The 17,098-nt window shown below is 42.5% G+C and overlaps 1 protein-coding gene across 1 annotated transcript; it reads right to left on the reverse strand.

The window, feature by feature from the left end:
- Positions 1 to 10,874: 10,874 nt before the first annotated feature.
- On the reverse strand, positions 10,875 to 15,987 carry LAMTOR5 (late endosomal/lysosomal adaptor, MAPK and MTOR activator 5). The gene is made up of 4 exons (XM_003990426.5): positions 15,833 to 15,987; positions 14,592 to 14,653; positions 11,866 to 11,983; positions 10,875 to 11,198 (listed from the first exon to the last, which is right to left on the reverse strand). Exons 1-4 carry the CDS (start codon positions 15,865 to 15,867, stop codon positions 11,138 to 11,140), a joined length of 276 nt encoding a protein of 91 aa, XP_003990475.1. The 5' UTR covers positions 15,868 to 15,987; the 3' UTR covers positions 10,875 to 11,137.
- Between the last annotated feature and the right edge of the window lie 1,111 nt (positions 15,988 to 17,098).

Raw genomic sequence — 17,098 nt, forward strand, 5'->3', positions numbered from 1 at the left:
AAGGACAAATCTCCCCCTAAGTCTTCTTGCCACCGTTATTGTTTTATTATGATGCCTTTGCGAGAGTGCTTCATCTTTAGAGAGCTGCATGGAAAGGACTCTGACATGTACTCTAGAACACAAGTTTCTGATAACTTTAAGATCATAAAATTGAGCCGGGTAAGAATTTACAAAACTGTGTTATAGCAAATACTCAGCACCTAGGAACAGACAAGTGACACACACTTGGGGAATCAGAAAAGTCTGTTTATTTCTCACTGGTGCCGGCCCAGTGGAGTCACCTCCAAAGGCTGAGCCATGAGCCCTGGTGCTAGCCTTCTTTTATGCCTGGCTAGCTTCTGGGTACTTGGAAACATTGTTGGCGGGGGGGGGGGGGCACTATCAGTTGAGCTAGGCAGGCAGTTGGCTGAGGCAAGCAAGATCACAGAAGGGAAAAGCATGCAAGGGGAATATCCGGCCTAGGACTGGCTGGCCTCCTTTATCTGCTCTTGTCGGCTTTCCCTCTCACTGTATTCAAAGAGGGGATTAAATGAATTTACAAAGATGATTATAATTTTTCTCTTTTTACAACTTTTTCTTGGAAACATTATTGGTTCCTTAATGTTTTGTTTTCCAGACTTAAGGAAACCTTTCTCCCTCTCTCTTTTTAAGTTTATTTATTTTGAGAGAGAGAGAGAGTGATAGCATGTGTGCACAAGCTGGGGAGGAGCAGAGAAAGGGAGAAAGAGAGAGACAGAGAGACAGAGACAGAGACAGAGAGAGAATCCCAAGCAGGTTCTGTGCTGTAATGTGGGGCTCAAGCCCACGAACTATGAGATCATGATCTGAGCTGAAACCAAGAGTTGGATGCTTAACTGAGCCACCCAGGTGCCCTGGAAACTTTTTTCTTTTAAGTTATTAATGATTTAAGGCAATTGAGTAAACTAATACCTTTGTAAACAATTGAAACATTTATTGTTTCTCCCTACCTGATCCCTCCAGAATATAGAAATGTGTTGAGTAGTCTTATTTTCATGACAATATAGTTACTTGCCTAAAGGTCAATAGCAAGCTGCCCTTATAACAGGACAGGATTGAAAACATTGGTTGTATTAACAATGCTTTGACTTGAATGTCATGTTTGAGCACAGGCATAAAATATGTACGTAAAATTATATGCATAAAATAACGCATATGACCAGATTGTTTTAAGGAAGTAAAGTTGACTTTATGGGGCCAATAAAGCACTTTGGAAAAACTGGCCTAATATCCTGTTTTCAGGATTCTCAGGTGAGTCAGGAAAGTCGCTTTGTAGCAGACCCAGGAACCTCAGGATATCTTGGGGACCTCAAGAAGAGAGGTGGTAAGCCAAATCTGAAGTCTGATGGTAAGTCCTTGACTTGGCTGCTTCTTTTCCTTGACCTGGAGAGGCTTTAAAAGTCCAATCTAATATTCCTTATAAAAACTTCCAGCAAAGCAGAAAAGAGCCTAGGCATGTTGGGTGGGGCGATGGGCTAAATGGGTGATGGGCATTAGGGAGGGCACTTGTTGGGATGAGCATTGGGTGCTTTTTGTAAGTGATGAATCATTAAATTCTACTCCTGAAACCATTCTTACACTCTATGGTACCCAACTTGGATTTAGATAAAATTTATAAATAAATAAATAAATAAATAAATAAATAAATAAATAAATAAATAAATAGGAGCCTGTATAGTTAATCACTATTCTTAGTGCACCTGTGTAATTAATTGGGCCAAATTTAATGAGACTGGACTTATTTTGCAAACAAATTACAGTTGACCCATGAACCCATAGGTGCCAAGGGCAGGCCGCCCCAAGATGAGCCATTTTGGTATGAACGTTATTTTGAGTTAAAACCAATCAAAAGTCAGCAGATTCAGGAAAAGGTCTTTACCTCTCCTTCAACCGCCTCCTTCTATCAGGAAGAGCCCTATTAACAGATTCCTCTTTCCCTAAGAAACTTATCTGCATAATTGGGCAACTGTTGTTTTCCAAACATCTCTCACATTCCTGCTGATGGTCTTTCTCCCTTTTGTATCCTTAGACCCCTGCCCCTCTCCTTAACTAGTCTTAGCATCGCGTTGTTTCACTGCCTTTGCAATTTCACGTCTGTGCGGATTCTCTGCACTTACGAAACTAAATTTAATTTTCTCCTGTTAATCTTATGTCCTTTTTTCCCTTAGTCTAGCTAGAAGGACCCTGAAGGGCATAGTAAATTCTTCCACCCCAACAGATATCCAATTCTAGTGCTGTTCATTGTCTTTGAGGTTTTGCTACACACCTGTAAACCAGACTGGATCCTGAATTCTTCTAGTTATCTCGGATACCTGGCTATGAAACATTTCTAACTTTCACCCATTCTTCTGATTTAAAATCACTAAGAACAAATAAGGCCCTTGAACCACCTTGGAAAGAGGGAAAAGGACCATACCAGGTCCATCTTACTACCCAAATTTGGCAGCCAAATTTCAGGGACTTGAACCCTGGGTCCACATCTCCAATTAAAAAGGGCTCCTCCAGACTTTGGGACAGCATACCAGCTGGAGGTCTAAAATTAAAATTGGCTGAGGAGTTTTCTCCTAGAGGGAGATAGCATCCTTAGGTGGACAGCATTCCTGAGATCATGGATCGAGAAATTCATCTTCAATATGAAACCTTTATTCTTTTTGCCTTTTCTCTACTTGCTTTTTTCTCTATGTTAATGCACAAGAAGACAATGCTCAGTTATTCTGGCAGCTATTGGTGAATCTACAGTTAGATTCTAACCAAGTCCGTGTTTCCCACTACATCTGAGAGCCCCCTGTGTGATGCACATGTTCCTAGTGGTTCTTCCGTGAGGACTGTGCAGCCTTCCCAGCCTCCATGAGTGACTGACTATTCTGCCACACTTCAAATTTGACCTCCAGCCCTCATCAATACAAAGATCTCTATCAATACAAAGGCTAGCTAGGGGCGCCTGGGTGGCTCAGTCGGTTGAGCGTCTGACTTCGACTCAGGTCATGATCTTCTGGTTCATGAGTTTGAGCCCCACAGTGGGCTCTTTGCTGCTTTGGATCCTCTGTCTCCCTCTCGGCCCCTCCCCCACTCACATTCTCTCTCTGTCTCTTTTCAAAAGTAAATATTTAAAAAATAATAAAAAAAAGGCTAGCTAGCCTCATCTCATCCTGTGATCAGATCATAGAAGCCTTGTTGTAAAAGAACAAGTGTCCCCCCTCCCCACCAATACTCCAAAAAAATTAGTCCCACAGATGTTTACTAAAATATGCTTGTTAGGATGTTAGTAAGTACAACACGCTAACAATTAGAAACATTGTTAGTAACGACAGGCAACTGTCTGAAAAGCCTTCACCTCCTCCTTTTAGGGTTTTTGCCCCCTCCTGAAGGTTTCTTGGATCCTTAGCACCAGCACCGCATAACTGCATGATCTTTTCCTTTGTTAACACTTACAGGGCATCTTCCCAAACCACTAAGCTGTGCTTCTGCTAGCACTTTAATCAAAAAGTATTATAGAGTTTGGTTTTAAGAGCCTGAGAAGCCCCTTACTTAAAAAAAAAAAAAAAAGTGGGGGAGGTGCCTGGGTGGCTCAGTCAGTTACGTGTCCTACTTCGGCTAGGGTCATGATCTCGTGGTTCATGGGTTCGAGCCCCACGTTGAGCTCTGTGCTGACAGCTCAGAGCCTGGAGCCTGCTTTGGGTTCTGTGTCTCCCTCTCTCTCTCTGCCCCTCCCTTGCTTGTGTGCTGTCTGTCTGTCTGTCTCTCTCTCTCTCTCAAAAATAAATAAACATTTTTTAAAAACTTTAAAAGAAGATACATAAATATGTGCAGATTTTCCACATGATACAAGAAAAACGCACTTTGGTCTAAAATACCTCTGGTTTAAAACCTAGAACGTTGGTGCTGGGGAGATGAGAGACAATTTTCTGTTGACTTTTTTTATTTTTTGATGTGGAGGGTGGAACAGAGGAAGAAAACGGGATAAGAAAACTAAATTATCCCAGTAATTTTCTAGGAAATTAAACCATTTCCCAAGTGCAAGAAGAAAAATTTCATTAAAATTGCAAGTATATACTTTCCATGCGAGGTGTTTGGATTTAAGGTTATCAAGAATTAAAAAAGCAATTGAGGGGTGCCTGTGTGGCTCAGTCAGTTAAGCGTCTGACTTCAGCTCAGGTCATGATCTTGCAGTGATGTGGGTTCAAACCCTGCATCCGGCTCTGTGCTGATGGCTTGGAGCCTGGAGTCTGCTTCAGATTCTGTGTCTCCCTCTGTCTCCCTTTCTCTCTCTGCCCCTCCCCTGCTCACGCCCTGTCTCACTCTGTCTCTCAAAATTAAATAAAAATGTTTAAAAGAAAATTTTTTTTAAAGCAATTGAAATGGGACTTCAACTCCAGATTGCTAAATAGACTAGTGAGTACACAAGAGGTCACCCAAATAGACAGAACTTACTGAAGACGGCCATTTCTAGCCAGGAAACCTCTCCAAACCCTGGGAGACATGTATGTTTTCTGTAAAATAAGCATGACCTCCTCTGGGAGGTCCCAGAGGAGCAGCGAAAGCACAGGTACCAGAGTTCTGGGGCCCCAACCTCTGCCTTCAGCATAGTGTTAAGCGATAAACTGTAAGAGTCTGGGCAAAAATTGATTTGAATCAGGCAGCAGCACCAAACCAGAAGTGGTTACGAGCACTCTGCCAACAGGAGTTCCGGGAAAGACTTCTATAGAGAAAAGGCAGAAGCCAGGAAACTATTGATTGGATATAGCTTAAAGCCTAGTTGGCCGTGATTGTCCGTAAATTACAACTTCATAACCTTCAGGCATGTACAGGCCTAGATTTGGGTTTACTTATGTAGGCTGCCCAGGCATTTGAGCCCCCTCAGTCTAATGGTGTCCTGTTGGCTTTAGCCAAGAGGCTTGTGAATTTCTTCTGTTTGTTGTAAGACCAGGTGTTGACCCAAGTTATAGCAGGAGATACTTGCTATAGTAGAGCCTCCTCCTTGTTCAGCCACAAGTAATCTCAAGCAATTCTATTATCTAAAACCACTTTAGCAAGAAAGTCTAGGGACTTCTGTTACACAGCAACGGCCTTAGCTGTAGCTGAGAGCACTTGTTGCTCTTTTAAAGCAAGGCTGTCTATGACTCTGATTGCAGCATGAGGCTAGCTAGCCTTTTATTATTATTTTGTTAATATTTATTTTTGAGAGAGAGAAACATGAGCGGGGGAGGGGCAGAGGGAGAGGGAGACAGAGGATCCAAAGCAGCCTCCACATTGACAGCAAAAAAAAAAAGAAAAACAATGTGGGGCTCTAACTCACGAACACAAAATCCTGACCTGCACCAAAGTCGGACGCTTAACTGACTGAGCCGCCCAGGCGTCCCCAGCTAACCTTTGTATTGATAGAGAGCTCTGATGCTGAGGGCTGGAGGTCAGATTTGAAGTGTGGCAGAACAGTTAGTCACTCCTGGATGCTGGGAGTCCTCAGGGATGGACCACTCGGAACACGTACGTCATACAGGGACATTTCAGGTGTAATGGGACACACAGACTTGGTTAGAATCAAAACCTTGCTGGGTTTTTTATTTGTTTGTTTGTTTTTTAATTTTTTAGTGGGGGGAGGGGCAGAGGGAGAAGTAGAGGCAATCCCAAGCAGGCTCCCTGCTGTCCGTGCAGAGTCCGACGCGGGGCTTGAACTCATGAATCGTTAGATCATGACCTGAACTGAAACCAAGAGTTGGACACTTAGCTGACTCAGGCGCCCCTCAACTTTGCCCCTCAACTTTGCTCTTTTTTAAGCCTGGAGACTCTGGACAAGTTACCCTGAGTCTGTTTTCAAACCTGTAAAATGTGGCTAATCCTACTTTGCAAATTTTTTGTGAGGACTAACAATATAGATATATATTCTTATATAGTTATATAGTATATAACAATATAGATATATATTCTTATATAGTTATATAGTATATAACAATATAGATATATATTCTTATATAGTTATATAGTATATAGTATATATACTATAGTATATATACTATACTTATATAGTTATATAGTATATAGTATATATACTATATATTCTTATATAGTTATATAGTATATAGTATATATAGTATATTTTTGTTATATATATATATATAGTATATATAGTATATATAGTATATTTTTGTTATATATATATATGTATATATACGTATATATATGTATATATATGTATATATATGTATATATATGTATATATATAGTGTGTGTGTGTGTGTGTGTGTGTGTGTGTGTAGTATAAGAAGAACCAGTAGGAGATGTATAGAACCATAGGAGACATACGTGTATGCACACCCACAGTCCTCCTTAGTTTCTGCTCTGTACAGATGAAAAAATCAGCCATGTCCAGTCCAGAGCCCTTGGTAGCACTTGCTTCATCAGCAAAATTGGGTGCACTGTGACCTACTTGAAGGTTGTGAGGAAGATTAAATGGGAAAGTATGTTCACTTATTAATTTCATTCAACAAAGTTGCCTCCTTCGTGCCAGGCCCTTGCTAGACAGAGGGGATATGTGTGGGCAGAGAGTGGCCTGAGATGAGGCGTAAGAGGTGGATGGGGCTGGATCATGTAGGCTTGGGAGACCAGGGTAACAATTTCAGACTTTGTTCTTTTTTTTTTTTTTTTTTTTTTTTGACCGTTAACACTGTGTTGTCTTTATTTTATTTTATTTTTTTGAGCAAATGCTTTCTGTAATTTCTTTATTTTTTATAATTTACATCCAAGTTAGCACGTGGTGCAACAATGATTTTAGGAGTAGATTCCTTAAGTCTCTTACCCATTTAGCCCATCCCCCCTCCCCCCACAAACCCTCTGGTAACTCTCTGTTCTCTATATTTAAGAATCTCTTATGTTTTGTCCCCCTCCCTGTTTGTATATTATTTTTGCTTCCCTTCCCTTATGTTCATCTGTTTTGTACCTTAAAGTCCTCATATGAGTGAAGTCATATATTTATTTGTCTTTCTCTAATTTTGCTTAGCATAATACCCTCCAGTTCCATCCATGTAGTTGCAAATGGCAAGATTACATTCATTTTGATTGCCAAGTAATACTCAATTGTGTATATATACCACATCTTCTTTATCCATTCATCCACCGATGGACATTTGGGCTCTTTCCATACTTTGGCTATTGTTGATAGTGCTGCTATAAACATGGGGGTACATGTGCCCCTTTGAAACAGCACACCTCTATCCCTTGGATAAATACCTAGTAGTGCAATTGCTGGGTCGTAGGGTAGTTCTATTTTTAATTTTTTGAGGAACCTCCATACTGTTTTCCAGAGTGACTGCACCAGTTTGCATTCCCACCAACAGTGGAAAAAAGATCCTCTTTCTTCGCATCCTTGCCAACATCTGTTGTTGCCTGACTTGTTAATGTTAGCCATTCTGACAGGTGTCAGGTGGTATCTCATTGTGGTTTTGATTTGTGTTTCCCTGATGATGAGTGATGTTGAGCATTTTTTCATGTGTCGGTTGGCCATCTGGATGTCTTTTTTTTTTTTAATTTTTTTTTCAACGTTTTTATTTATTTTTTGGGACAGAGAGAGACAGAGCATGAACGGGGGAGGGGCAGAGAGAGAGGGAGACACAGAATCGGAAACAGGCTCCAGGCTCCGAGCCATCAGCCCAGAGCCTGACGCGGGGCTCGAACTCACGGACCGTGAGATCGTGACCTGGCTGAAGTCGGACGCTTAACCAACTGCGCCACCCAGGCGCCCCTGGATGTCTTCTTTGGAGAAGTGTGGATTCATGTCTTTTGCTTATTTCTTCACCGGCTTATTTGTTTTTCGGGTGTTGAGTTTGTTAAGTTCTCTGTAGAGTTTGGATACTAGCCCTTTGTCTGATATGTGGTTTGCAAATATCTTCTCCAGACTCTGTTCTAAGTTCAGTGGTGTGCCTGCCACAAAGCCCCTAGTGCATGTTTGTTACTGAGCTTTACCACCAGCACGTCCTGTCAGAAATTCAACCTATCTAAAATCAAACCCAGCCATCTTTGCTCTGTAGTCCTTCCCTCTGAGCTGACTGCTTCCTTCCAAGGCACGCTGGCTCTCTAGATTCGACAATTCAATTATCTTTAATTCTTAATTCTCTTCTGTTCCCTTCCTGCCAATTTGTTTTTTTAATTGTCTCTCATATTTGATCCTGAGCTCCTTTATCTTGCTGAGCCTATTTCTTCCTCTCTGAAACAGGGATAATACCCTGTAAGAGGATTAAATCAGCTAAATGCACGTAAATTGTTTAGCTTGGGTCTATTACGTAGCCAAAACTTAGAGGCTGGCTCTTGTCACTTGGGGCTAAGAACTGGACATCTATACATAAGTAAGAGGAAGTTTTTCTGCCTGAAAAAAGCATGTTTGGTCTACCTTGCCAGATTAGCTTTTAAGCTCAAATTTGATGCTCACGTATTCCAAACTCCATTCTGTTAACAGGATAAGGCCCGGGACGCTTAGAAAGCAAATTCCTTGAGGTAGCCGCCCCTGCCTGCCAGCTTTCTTGCCTCCTGCCTCACAGACCAAACTAAAGCATTCAGTATTACATACATATTCCTCTTGGTTTATCACCGGTGTTTGCTGTTGCCACTCTCTCTGCCCGCAAAGGCCTATGTCATACCACAAAACTCCCTTGTGTTAGTTACATGTTCTATCCGGCAGGTATTCAGTGCCTACTATGTCCTAGTACTGTTCTAAGTACTTGGAGTACCCTTGTGTGAATAAGACAAAGTTCCTGCCCTCAAAACCTATGCAACGGCAGTCAAGACAGGCAAACATAACACACAAACATATTTTACTATATAACAAAGCAAACATATACACCACGTGTCAAGTTTGGGTGAAGTACAGGGAAGACAACATACATGCACATCCCCTTCTATCAAAGTACGAGCTCAAAGGCTGGAACCAGGTCTTATGCAAAATCTTTGTATCCTCATGGATTTGTAGATGTTGACATTCTTGAATCAGTAATAATAATATCCTGGAGATTTTTTTTTATATTGTCAAATGTGAAATTCCTGGGGGCGCCTGGGTGGCTCAGTCAGTCGAATGTCCAAGTTCGCCTCAGGCCACGATCTCACGGTTTGTGAGCTTGAGCCCCACATTGGGCTTGCTGCTGTCAGCTCGGAGCCTGCTTCAGATCTTGTCCCTCTCTGCCCCTTCCCCACTCACACTCTTTCTCTCAAAAATAAACACGAAAAAAACCCACAAATATTAAATTGCTAAAGAGTACCAGGAACTGCATTCAAATTCAACAAAATGAGTTCATCTGTGCCTGCTTGTGCACCATTCTTTTATTGAGAACAATAAAGGTTAAAGAAAATGTCTTATATGTTCAGATGGTAGAATTTTTTTCTGGCCAAACATGCCAATTTTTATAGTGGTCTGGGTGTTCAGAGTACAGGCTCTTAGTTGCAGTCTTTTAAGATTTTATTTCTTAATTTTTTTTTTAATGTTTATTTTTGAGAGAAAGAGAGACAGAGCATGAGCAGAGGAGGAACAGAGAGAGGGAGACACAGAATCCAAAGCAGGTTCCAGGCTCTGAGCTGTCAGCACAGAGCCCGACACAGGGCCCAAACACAAATTGTGAGATCATGACCTGAGCCAAAGTCAGACGCTTAACCGACTGAGCTACCCAAGCACCCCTATATCTTTATAGTTCTAGATTACCTTCCTTCACTTTTGGAAATAATGAAACATTACATCTAGAAGATTGGAGAGAACAGTATTGTGGAAACTTATGTGTCTACCACTCAGATTTAATATATGTAGGCTTTTCATATTTTCCATATTTCTGGAAATACTTTTTTAAATAAAATGTTACAGATAACATTAAAGTTCGCTTTGTGCCCTGCTCTATTTCTGTCCCGTTTCCTCTCTTCTCAGTATAGTTTTTATGGATCTTCAGACAAACAAAAAACACTTAAAATGACTGAGCCACTCAGGTGACTCTTTTATTTTTTTAACTCTTTTTAATGTTTATTTTTGAGAGAGACAGAGACAGAGTGCGAGCAGGGGAGGGGGCAGAGAGAGGGAGACAGAATCCGAAGCAGGCTCCAGGCTCCGAGGTCAGCACAGAGCCTGACATGGGGCTTGAACTCACGAACTGTGAAATCATGACTTGAGCTAAAGTCGGACACCTGATGGAGCCACCCAGGTGCCCCAGATTTTATTTTTTTAAACATAATTTTATTTTAATGTTCATTTACTTTGAGAGAGTGAGCACATGAGCTGGGGAAGGGCAGAGAGAGGGAGACAGAGACTCCCGAGCAGGCTCCTTGCAGTCAGTGCAGAGCTTGACATAGAGCTCAAACCCACGAACGAGAAAATCATGACCTGAGCCGAAATCAGATGCTCAACTGACTGAGCCACCCAGGTGCCACTCAAGATTTTACTAAGTAAACTCTATACCCAACGTAGGGCTTGAGCCCACAACCCCAAGATCAAGAGTCACAGGCTCCATTGACCGACCCAGCCAGGTGCCCCTGAGTTGGTCTTAAGTCCAAATGGCTATTCTGCTAACCCTTTAGCCTTTGTTAAGACACATGCAAACTGAGGCAGCTAACGGAACATAGCATCTGGGTTATCAGTGAGAATTAAAGGACTTCCCCATATATACTAGAAGTACTTAATGCTATTAGCTATTGTGTTATTATTATGGGGTGGAAATAGGCTTAATTTGCTTTTAATATCCATGGACACTTGTGTGAGAATATATGTATTTGGGGAAGCTTCTGAAACAGAAGAGAGTACTTTGGAGCAAAGACTTTAGAAAAAGATTATAATCTGATAATTGAAATAAACGAACACTTGCTAAGAATTTAAGGAACCCAGAAAAGATCCACACTTTCCGTTGACCAGATTTATTGAACAAAATTCTATGTACAAAGTGAACGGGACCTGCTGCTTCAAAACATGATCCTTTCTTAATATTTTGAGAAGTCAGCCCATTGAGTGTCAAAAAGCAACTCACTCTAAAATGGACAGAAAAGTGCCCAATGTACACTAAATAAATGGCCGAACTACTGGGACTTCCCTAGTCCTACAAGACAATTACCATAGGTAGGATCTAGCGCCTATGACAGGTGGCTGGGGAACTGATATGAGATGTCACGAGGCCATCTTGTGCACTGCCACCGTGATGCTGTCATGTTTCTGGATCATAATGTTCCTGAAAGGCAAAGCAGAAGATAGTCAGTAAAATGTTACAAGTGCGAGTCTGTTGAAGACTAAAGATGCTATTTGGTTTAGGACACAACTAAAAAAATATTATGCATCATTTTTTCTATGTATGAAAGCAATATATGAACGCAAGAAAACATGGGAAATACAGAACAGTATAAAATATGAAAATGAATCCTATAATCCTACCACTCAGAGAAAACCACTACTAATGTGTTCTGTTTTTTAAATCTCCATGTGTATTATACATGCATTTTTCCCCCTCTTTTTACAAAACTGTGATCATACTGTGCATGGTTCTGTATTCTGCTTTTGTTACTATTATTCTGAGGATGCTCACTTGGAAGATCTTTAGTGTTTCTATTACTAGAGAAGTAGTTTCTGTTCTTTGATTGGTCTTTTTGCTATTTATGACTTTCTTTTTCTTTATGGACTGATAGTTCATGACAATTTTTACTCTTCATTTACATGTCATTGTGGTCTGAAAGCACATTAGCTTCAGAAATCAGTCTATTTCCTCCTGTGGTCCAAAGGGTAAAGAACCTTCCTCCAAGTTCTCGGAATGCACCATCACTAATAACACAGAGCAGGCCCCACGCAAGTTTCCCAGAGGGTTTTCTGATTAAAAAGAAGAGGAACTGTTAACATCTACTCACCCATTATCTGACTCTAGACACACCACAGGAATATCAGTGGGGTCTGAGGTTAGCTTGGCTGCTTGCTGGGCTAGAACAGATATCACCCCAGCGTGCTCATCTGACAGGGTCCCACGGCCTGGAAGACAGAGATGTAATCATGTCACCTGATTGTCCAAAAAGGAGGACAGAGCTATAATATGATCTCTCAGGATGTAGTCACAAAAAGGCGGCTCAGTTCACGGTCTTTTAGGTTAGGTACTGACATGAAATACCTTTGCCCTGCCACTCGGCTGGTTCCAGAAATGAGAAAACCAGACAACAGTTCTGAAATCAATAAAGCCCTGACACTCAATTTTCAGTCGCTCTCATCACCATCTCTAACCACCTTCTCAAGCGTATAAGGAAGCTGTAAATTTAACTCAATCTGAAAGGCATAAAATCATTTTACAAGAACCTTACTGAAACCAACAAGAAATTCAGAGGTGAAGTTGACAAAAAGCAGTCAGCAAGGGCAAGACTTGTTGAAACTAATTAATTCCTCATGGGAAATCTGATTTCCTTTCACCGAGCTCAACCTCTAAGGATTCAAAAGCCTTTATTCAGGAGTTCAGCTGTAAGATCACCTTGACAGTATACGTGAATATTCTATGAGCAGTTATTTCTACTAGAATAAGCTGGCTGCTTTCAAATATCAACCTACCTGGCTTTTTGCTAATGTTTGTTTCAGCCGGTAGATAATTAAATCTTGGGTATCAGATACAAAAAGTAGTTACTAAGTTCACAGTATATTTCCACATATAAAGGCAACACAAGCTCAAGCCTGAAACTGTCAGGTAACAGGCATATGCCACAATGGCGTTGGTGGATTTACTCTTGTTACATAAAACACTGGTTGGACGGACAGTGCAGTCTTTCGGGTCTTGAAGGTTTCCTGAAGGAACTTATTTCATTTTAGATTTCCACACTTGAACTTGAGCCTTCTCATCAGCAAGCACCCCGAGTAAACCTGCCTGTTTCCTCCCAAGTTAATGAGCTGTGTGAAATCGGAGTTACGCAGATGCCCTCTTTCAGTTACACTCCCAGCAAAAATTCAGAGCTTTAAAAATTCCTGCAGTAAAGAGGAGTAAGGAGTCAGCAGTCCTTGGTTTACGAGTTCTGACATGAATTATTTGAATGCTTTAGATACTTACTTTTCAGGATTTATCTCCTCATCTGTAACCCTTACATTTATTGAGCATTATGTCTGGGTTCTGTGCTGAGTGTTTTACACATATTACATAATCTTCTAGCACTGTGACTAAGAGATTTTGGAGCAAGACTCAAATCCTAGCTCAACCCTAGCTGCATGACCTTAGGCAAGTTACTCAACCTGTGCGTTGATTTCTTTATCTACTTCACAGGGTTGTTATCAGCATCAAATGTCTCAATATGTGTAAAGCACTTAGAATGATGCCTGGCACACAGTAAGAGCTCAATAAATGCAATTCTGTAATTATTGTCATTATTAGACAATAGCCCAGTAAAGAGATGGTGGGTCGGCACAGCCATGGCAGCTCGGTGTCCTTTCCATGCATGTTGGCCAACTGCCCTTGATCTTCGCTGCCCAAGTCCCCCACCCTGGCCAAGGCCTGGCTGCTCAGCACCATCCTGTGCCCCCCCGGGGCCTGGACGAGGACTGTGGCGCTGCGGGTGGCCTTGGTGCTCAGGCAGTTTCCGGGTACAGTTACCCAAGTGGGCTGCCAGTATAATGACATGCCTCCTTTGACGCTAGAGCGAATCAAGGACCATATTCTTTATGGCTTAAAACTTAAGGATAAAACTGACCCAGAAAAGCTCTAAATAAATTCCCATTTAATGAAAAGACCAAACAGCTTAGACCGTTTGGACCAAGTAGAGACTATCATGGACATGGAGGACGACTTTGGGCTGAAATTCCTGATACAGATACCGAGAAGGTAATGCATCCACAAGAAATTGTAGATTACAATGCAGATAAGGAGGATGTATATGAATAAAATATCAGACCCTCTTTCTTCACTGAGAGAAGACAAGGAAGATACTGGTGAGTGTCTGGAAGTGAGAATGTGTTTTGGCATTATTGCTGACTTGGACAGAGTAATTCTGTCTAAACTTGCATTTAAATTGCTTAAGTGTTTTTGCCCTTTGAAAATAAATCTATAAAACCAACCAACCAACCAACCAACCATTACCTAGTAAAGAAACTGAGGCTCAGAAAGGCTATTTTTGGTCCTAGTTCACATTGCTAGCAAAGGGAAGTACAGGGGGTTGATCCCAAGTGTGTCAAACTCTGAAACCCCTGTTTTTATTGCCTACTCTCTTACTGTTAAGTGTAGGTGAACTAAAAAAACCCAGCAACATCCATCTTGCTGGGTTACTGTGCAAATTAGAGACAATGTATATACAAAGCCTAGCAGTCCACATTCGATAAATGATTCCTGCTGCTATTATGTGAAGTCCTTTCCAGGCCCAATTTAAAATCATTCGAATACTATTTCAGCAGAAACAACTTTGTAGCACTAGAACTGCAAGGCACATTTCTACCTTCATAAATACCAATTGAAAAATTTTAATTTTCTAATCTTGTTTGGAGATAAACTGTACTCTCACAAAAGTACCCAGTGGCAGGATAACAGGAAGTAAAAACTGGAGAACAGCACACTAAGCTCCGAATCAGTATCAGATGCTATGCAATCCAACAAAGGGTTGACAGTCAAGATACTTACAGCCCAGGTTAAGTCCTTGTGAATCTGTGCACAGGACTCCAACAATGGATGGATTCTTCATTCTAAAATTCCAGGAACACCCAGGGAACGAAGCAGATGATGTCAGAAAATGAATTTAAATAATTACAACAACACATTTAGGTTTTTCTATGCACCAGGCATTGCTGGGCTTTAAACCAGTGTTTCTCAATCTTAATGCACAAAAAGTAAGGCTGGTTGTCTCCAGGAGGGGAAATGGGAGAAACTGAGGTGCATTGGTGGGAGGGAGCTGTTTCCCTGTACGCCTTCTCATGCTTCTCTGGTTCCTTTTTTTTTTTTTTTAAACGTTTATTCATTTTTTTTTTTAATTTTTTTTTTAAATTTTTTTTCAACGTTTATTTATTTTTGGGACAGAGAGAGACAGAGCATGAAGGGGGGAGGGGCAGAGAGAGAGGGAGACACAGAATCGGAAACAGGCTCCAGGCTCTGAGCCATCAGCCCAGAGCCTGATGCGGGGCTTGAACTCACGGACCGCGAGATCGTGACCTGGCTGAAGTCGGACGCTTAACCGACTGCGCCACCCAGGCGCCCCTATTCATTTTTTTAAAGAGAGGAGACAGAGCACGAATGGGGAACGGGGGCAGAGTGGGGGACACAACCCCAAGCAGGCTCCAGGCTCTGTGTCAGCACAGTGCCAAACCCGCCGCTGGAATCCTTGAACCGAGACATCATGACCAGAGCGGAAGTCCTATGCTTAACCGATTGAGCCACCCCGGCACCCCTCATAGTTTTCCAATTGCTTATAACGTGGAGAGCACTCGTTCGAAAATTTAAGAGATGTCTTTCATTTTCTCAAGCGCCAAGTAACTGATCGGTTATACACGGAAGGAGATACGTGTGTGTTTGTATTTACATTGCAGGGCTCGCTTTGCACCCCTGGTACAACCTTCCCCCAAATGAACCCATTTCTGAAAACTCCTGAAGAACGACCCTGCCCATACTGACAACTGCAACACGACGGGCGGTTCTGGCCTTGGCTTTGGGCCGCGGAGACCAGCTCTGGGACGGAGGGTGCGGAGCCCTGGCGGGATTTTAATTCCAGGCCACCCCCTCCACTCCGCGGTCCCGGGACAGGGCTCACAGCCTCACCCCGCGGCCAGAGGATCCCCAACACGCCCGGCCCGCACCCGGAGCGCGCACCCTTTGTCCCGCTCAAGTCCCCCGCCGCGACCTCAGGTCAGCCAAGAGGCCGTACTACTCACGTGTCCTCCAAGTGCTGCTCCAAGGTGGCCTCCATCTCGCCCGCCGTCCGCGCGGCTCGGGATCCCGCAGCTCTTCGCGTTCTTCGGCGCCCCAGGCCCGGAGCGCGTCTCGCTCACGTGACATGAACCGAGCGCAGACAGGGACGGCGCCTCCAGAGGGACAAACTTCGCCGCGCAAACTCCTCGTTGTGTTCGGGGGAGTTCGTTCCGCCCCTGCTACCCTCAGAGCCACGAGCTGGCGGCGCCGCTTTCTCCCCTTCGGGGGAGAGGTGTGCAGCTGGGCCACCGAGTTCTTGGTTCCCGGCCTGGAACTTTGTCTCAGCGGTGTCAACCTTTGGATTCCCATTCAACCGATTCCGAAACCTTCAGGCCAGATCTTATTTGCGTTTTACAACAGCCCAGCGGGGTCAGGCAGGGTCTGATCCAGGCGGTGTGGCAGAGACAGAGAAGAGAGACTCAGGACCCTGGTGCCGAGCTGCCCAGGTGTGTCGGGGAGAAGATGTGGACACAGGGGCTAGAGGGCCACCCGGAACGCGGTTAAAACTCCAAGCTACATATTGGGAAGTGTCGGGATTTTAACAAAGTCATTGATTATTGGTTCTTCTTTGGTGAGGGCTCAGGAAAGTTTGGGAAAGAAGGTGTCACTTGTGAAGAAGACTGAGTAGGGATGCTTAAAAATAACTTTAGAAAAGCAGTTTTTAAATAAGGAAAGCAAGCCACCCACAGTTTGTCCAGAGAAGACTTAAAAGTCTTTGGAGAATATCCTTTGAGCCCATTGTCTGCAAATGTACACTTTTACTTATTTATTTCTTTTTAAGGCAAAATTGACACACATACTGGACATGCAGTTCTGTAGCTGGCCTTTTTCACAGAATTTAGCATAAATGTCTTTCCATATCAATAAGTACCCATTTACATTCATGGTAATAGCTACAAAACATTCCACATTGTAGCTGTACCATAATTGATTTAACTAATCACTTATTAATGTCCAGCTTGCTTATCGATTTGGCAGGATGGGGGGGGGGTGTATTACAAATGCTGGGTGAGTATCCTTGTAGCTGAATGTTTGTGCACTTTAAAATTTTCCTTATGATAAATTACTAGAATGGAATTACTGGGTTAAAGAATCTGTCCCTAGCTGTGATAGTGAAACTTGCAGCTTCCTTAAAATTCTAGTCTTGAATGTTGTAATTCAGGAGTTTCGGACTTCTGCCTAGAGAAATTACTTATGTTAATACAGTATGAGCCATTTAAATGTTAGCG

This window comes from Felis catus, chromosome C1, assembly GCF_018350175.1.
Source record: "Felis catus isolate Fca126 chromosome C1, F.catus_Fca126_mat1.0, whole genome shotgun sequence".
Lineage (NCBI taxonomy): Eukaryota > Metazoa > Chordata > Mammalia > Carnivora > Felidae > Felis > Felis catus.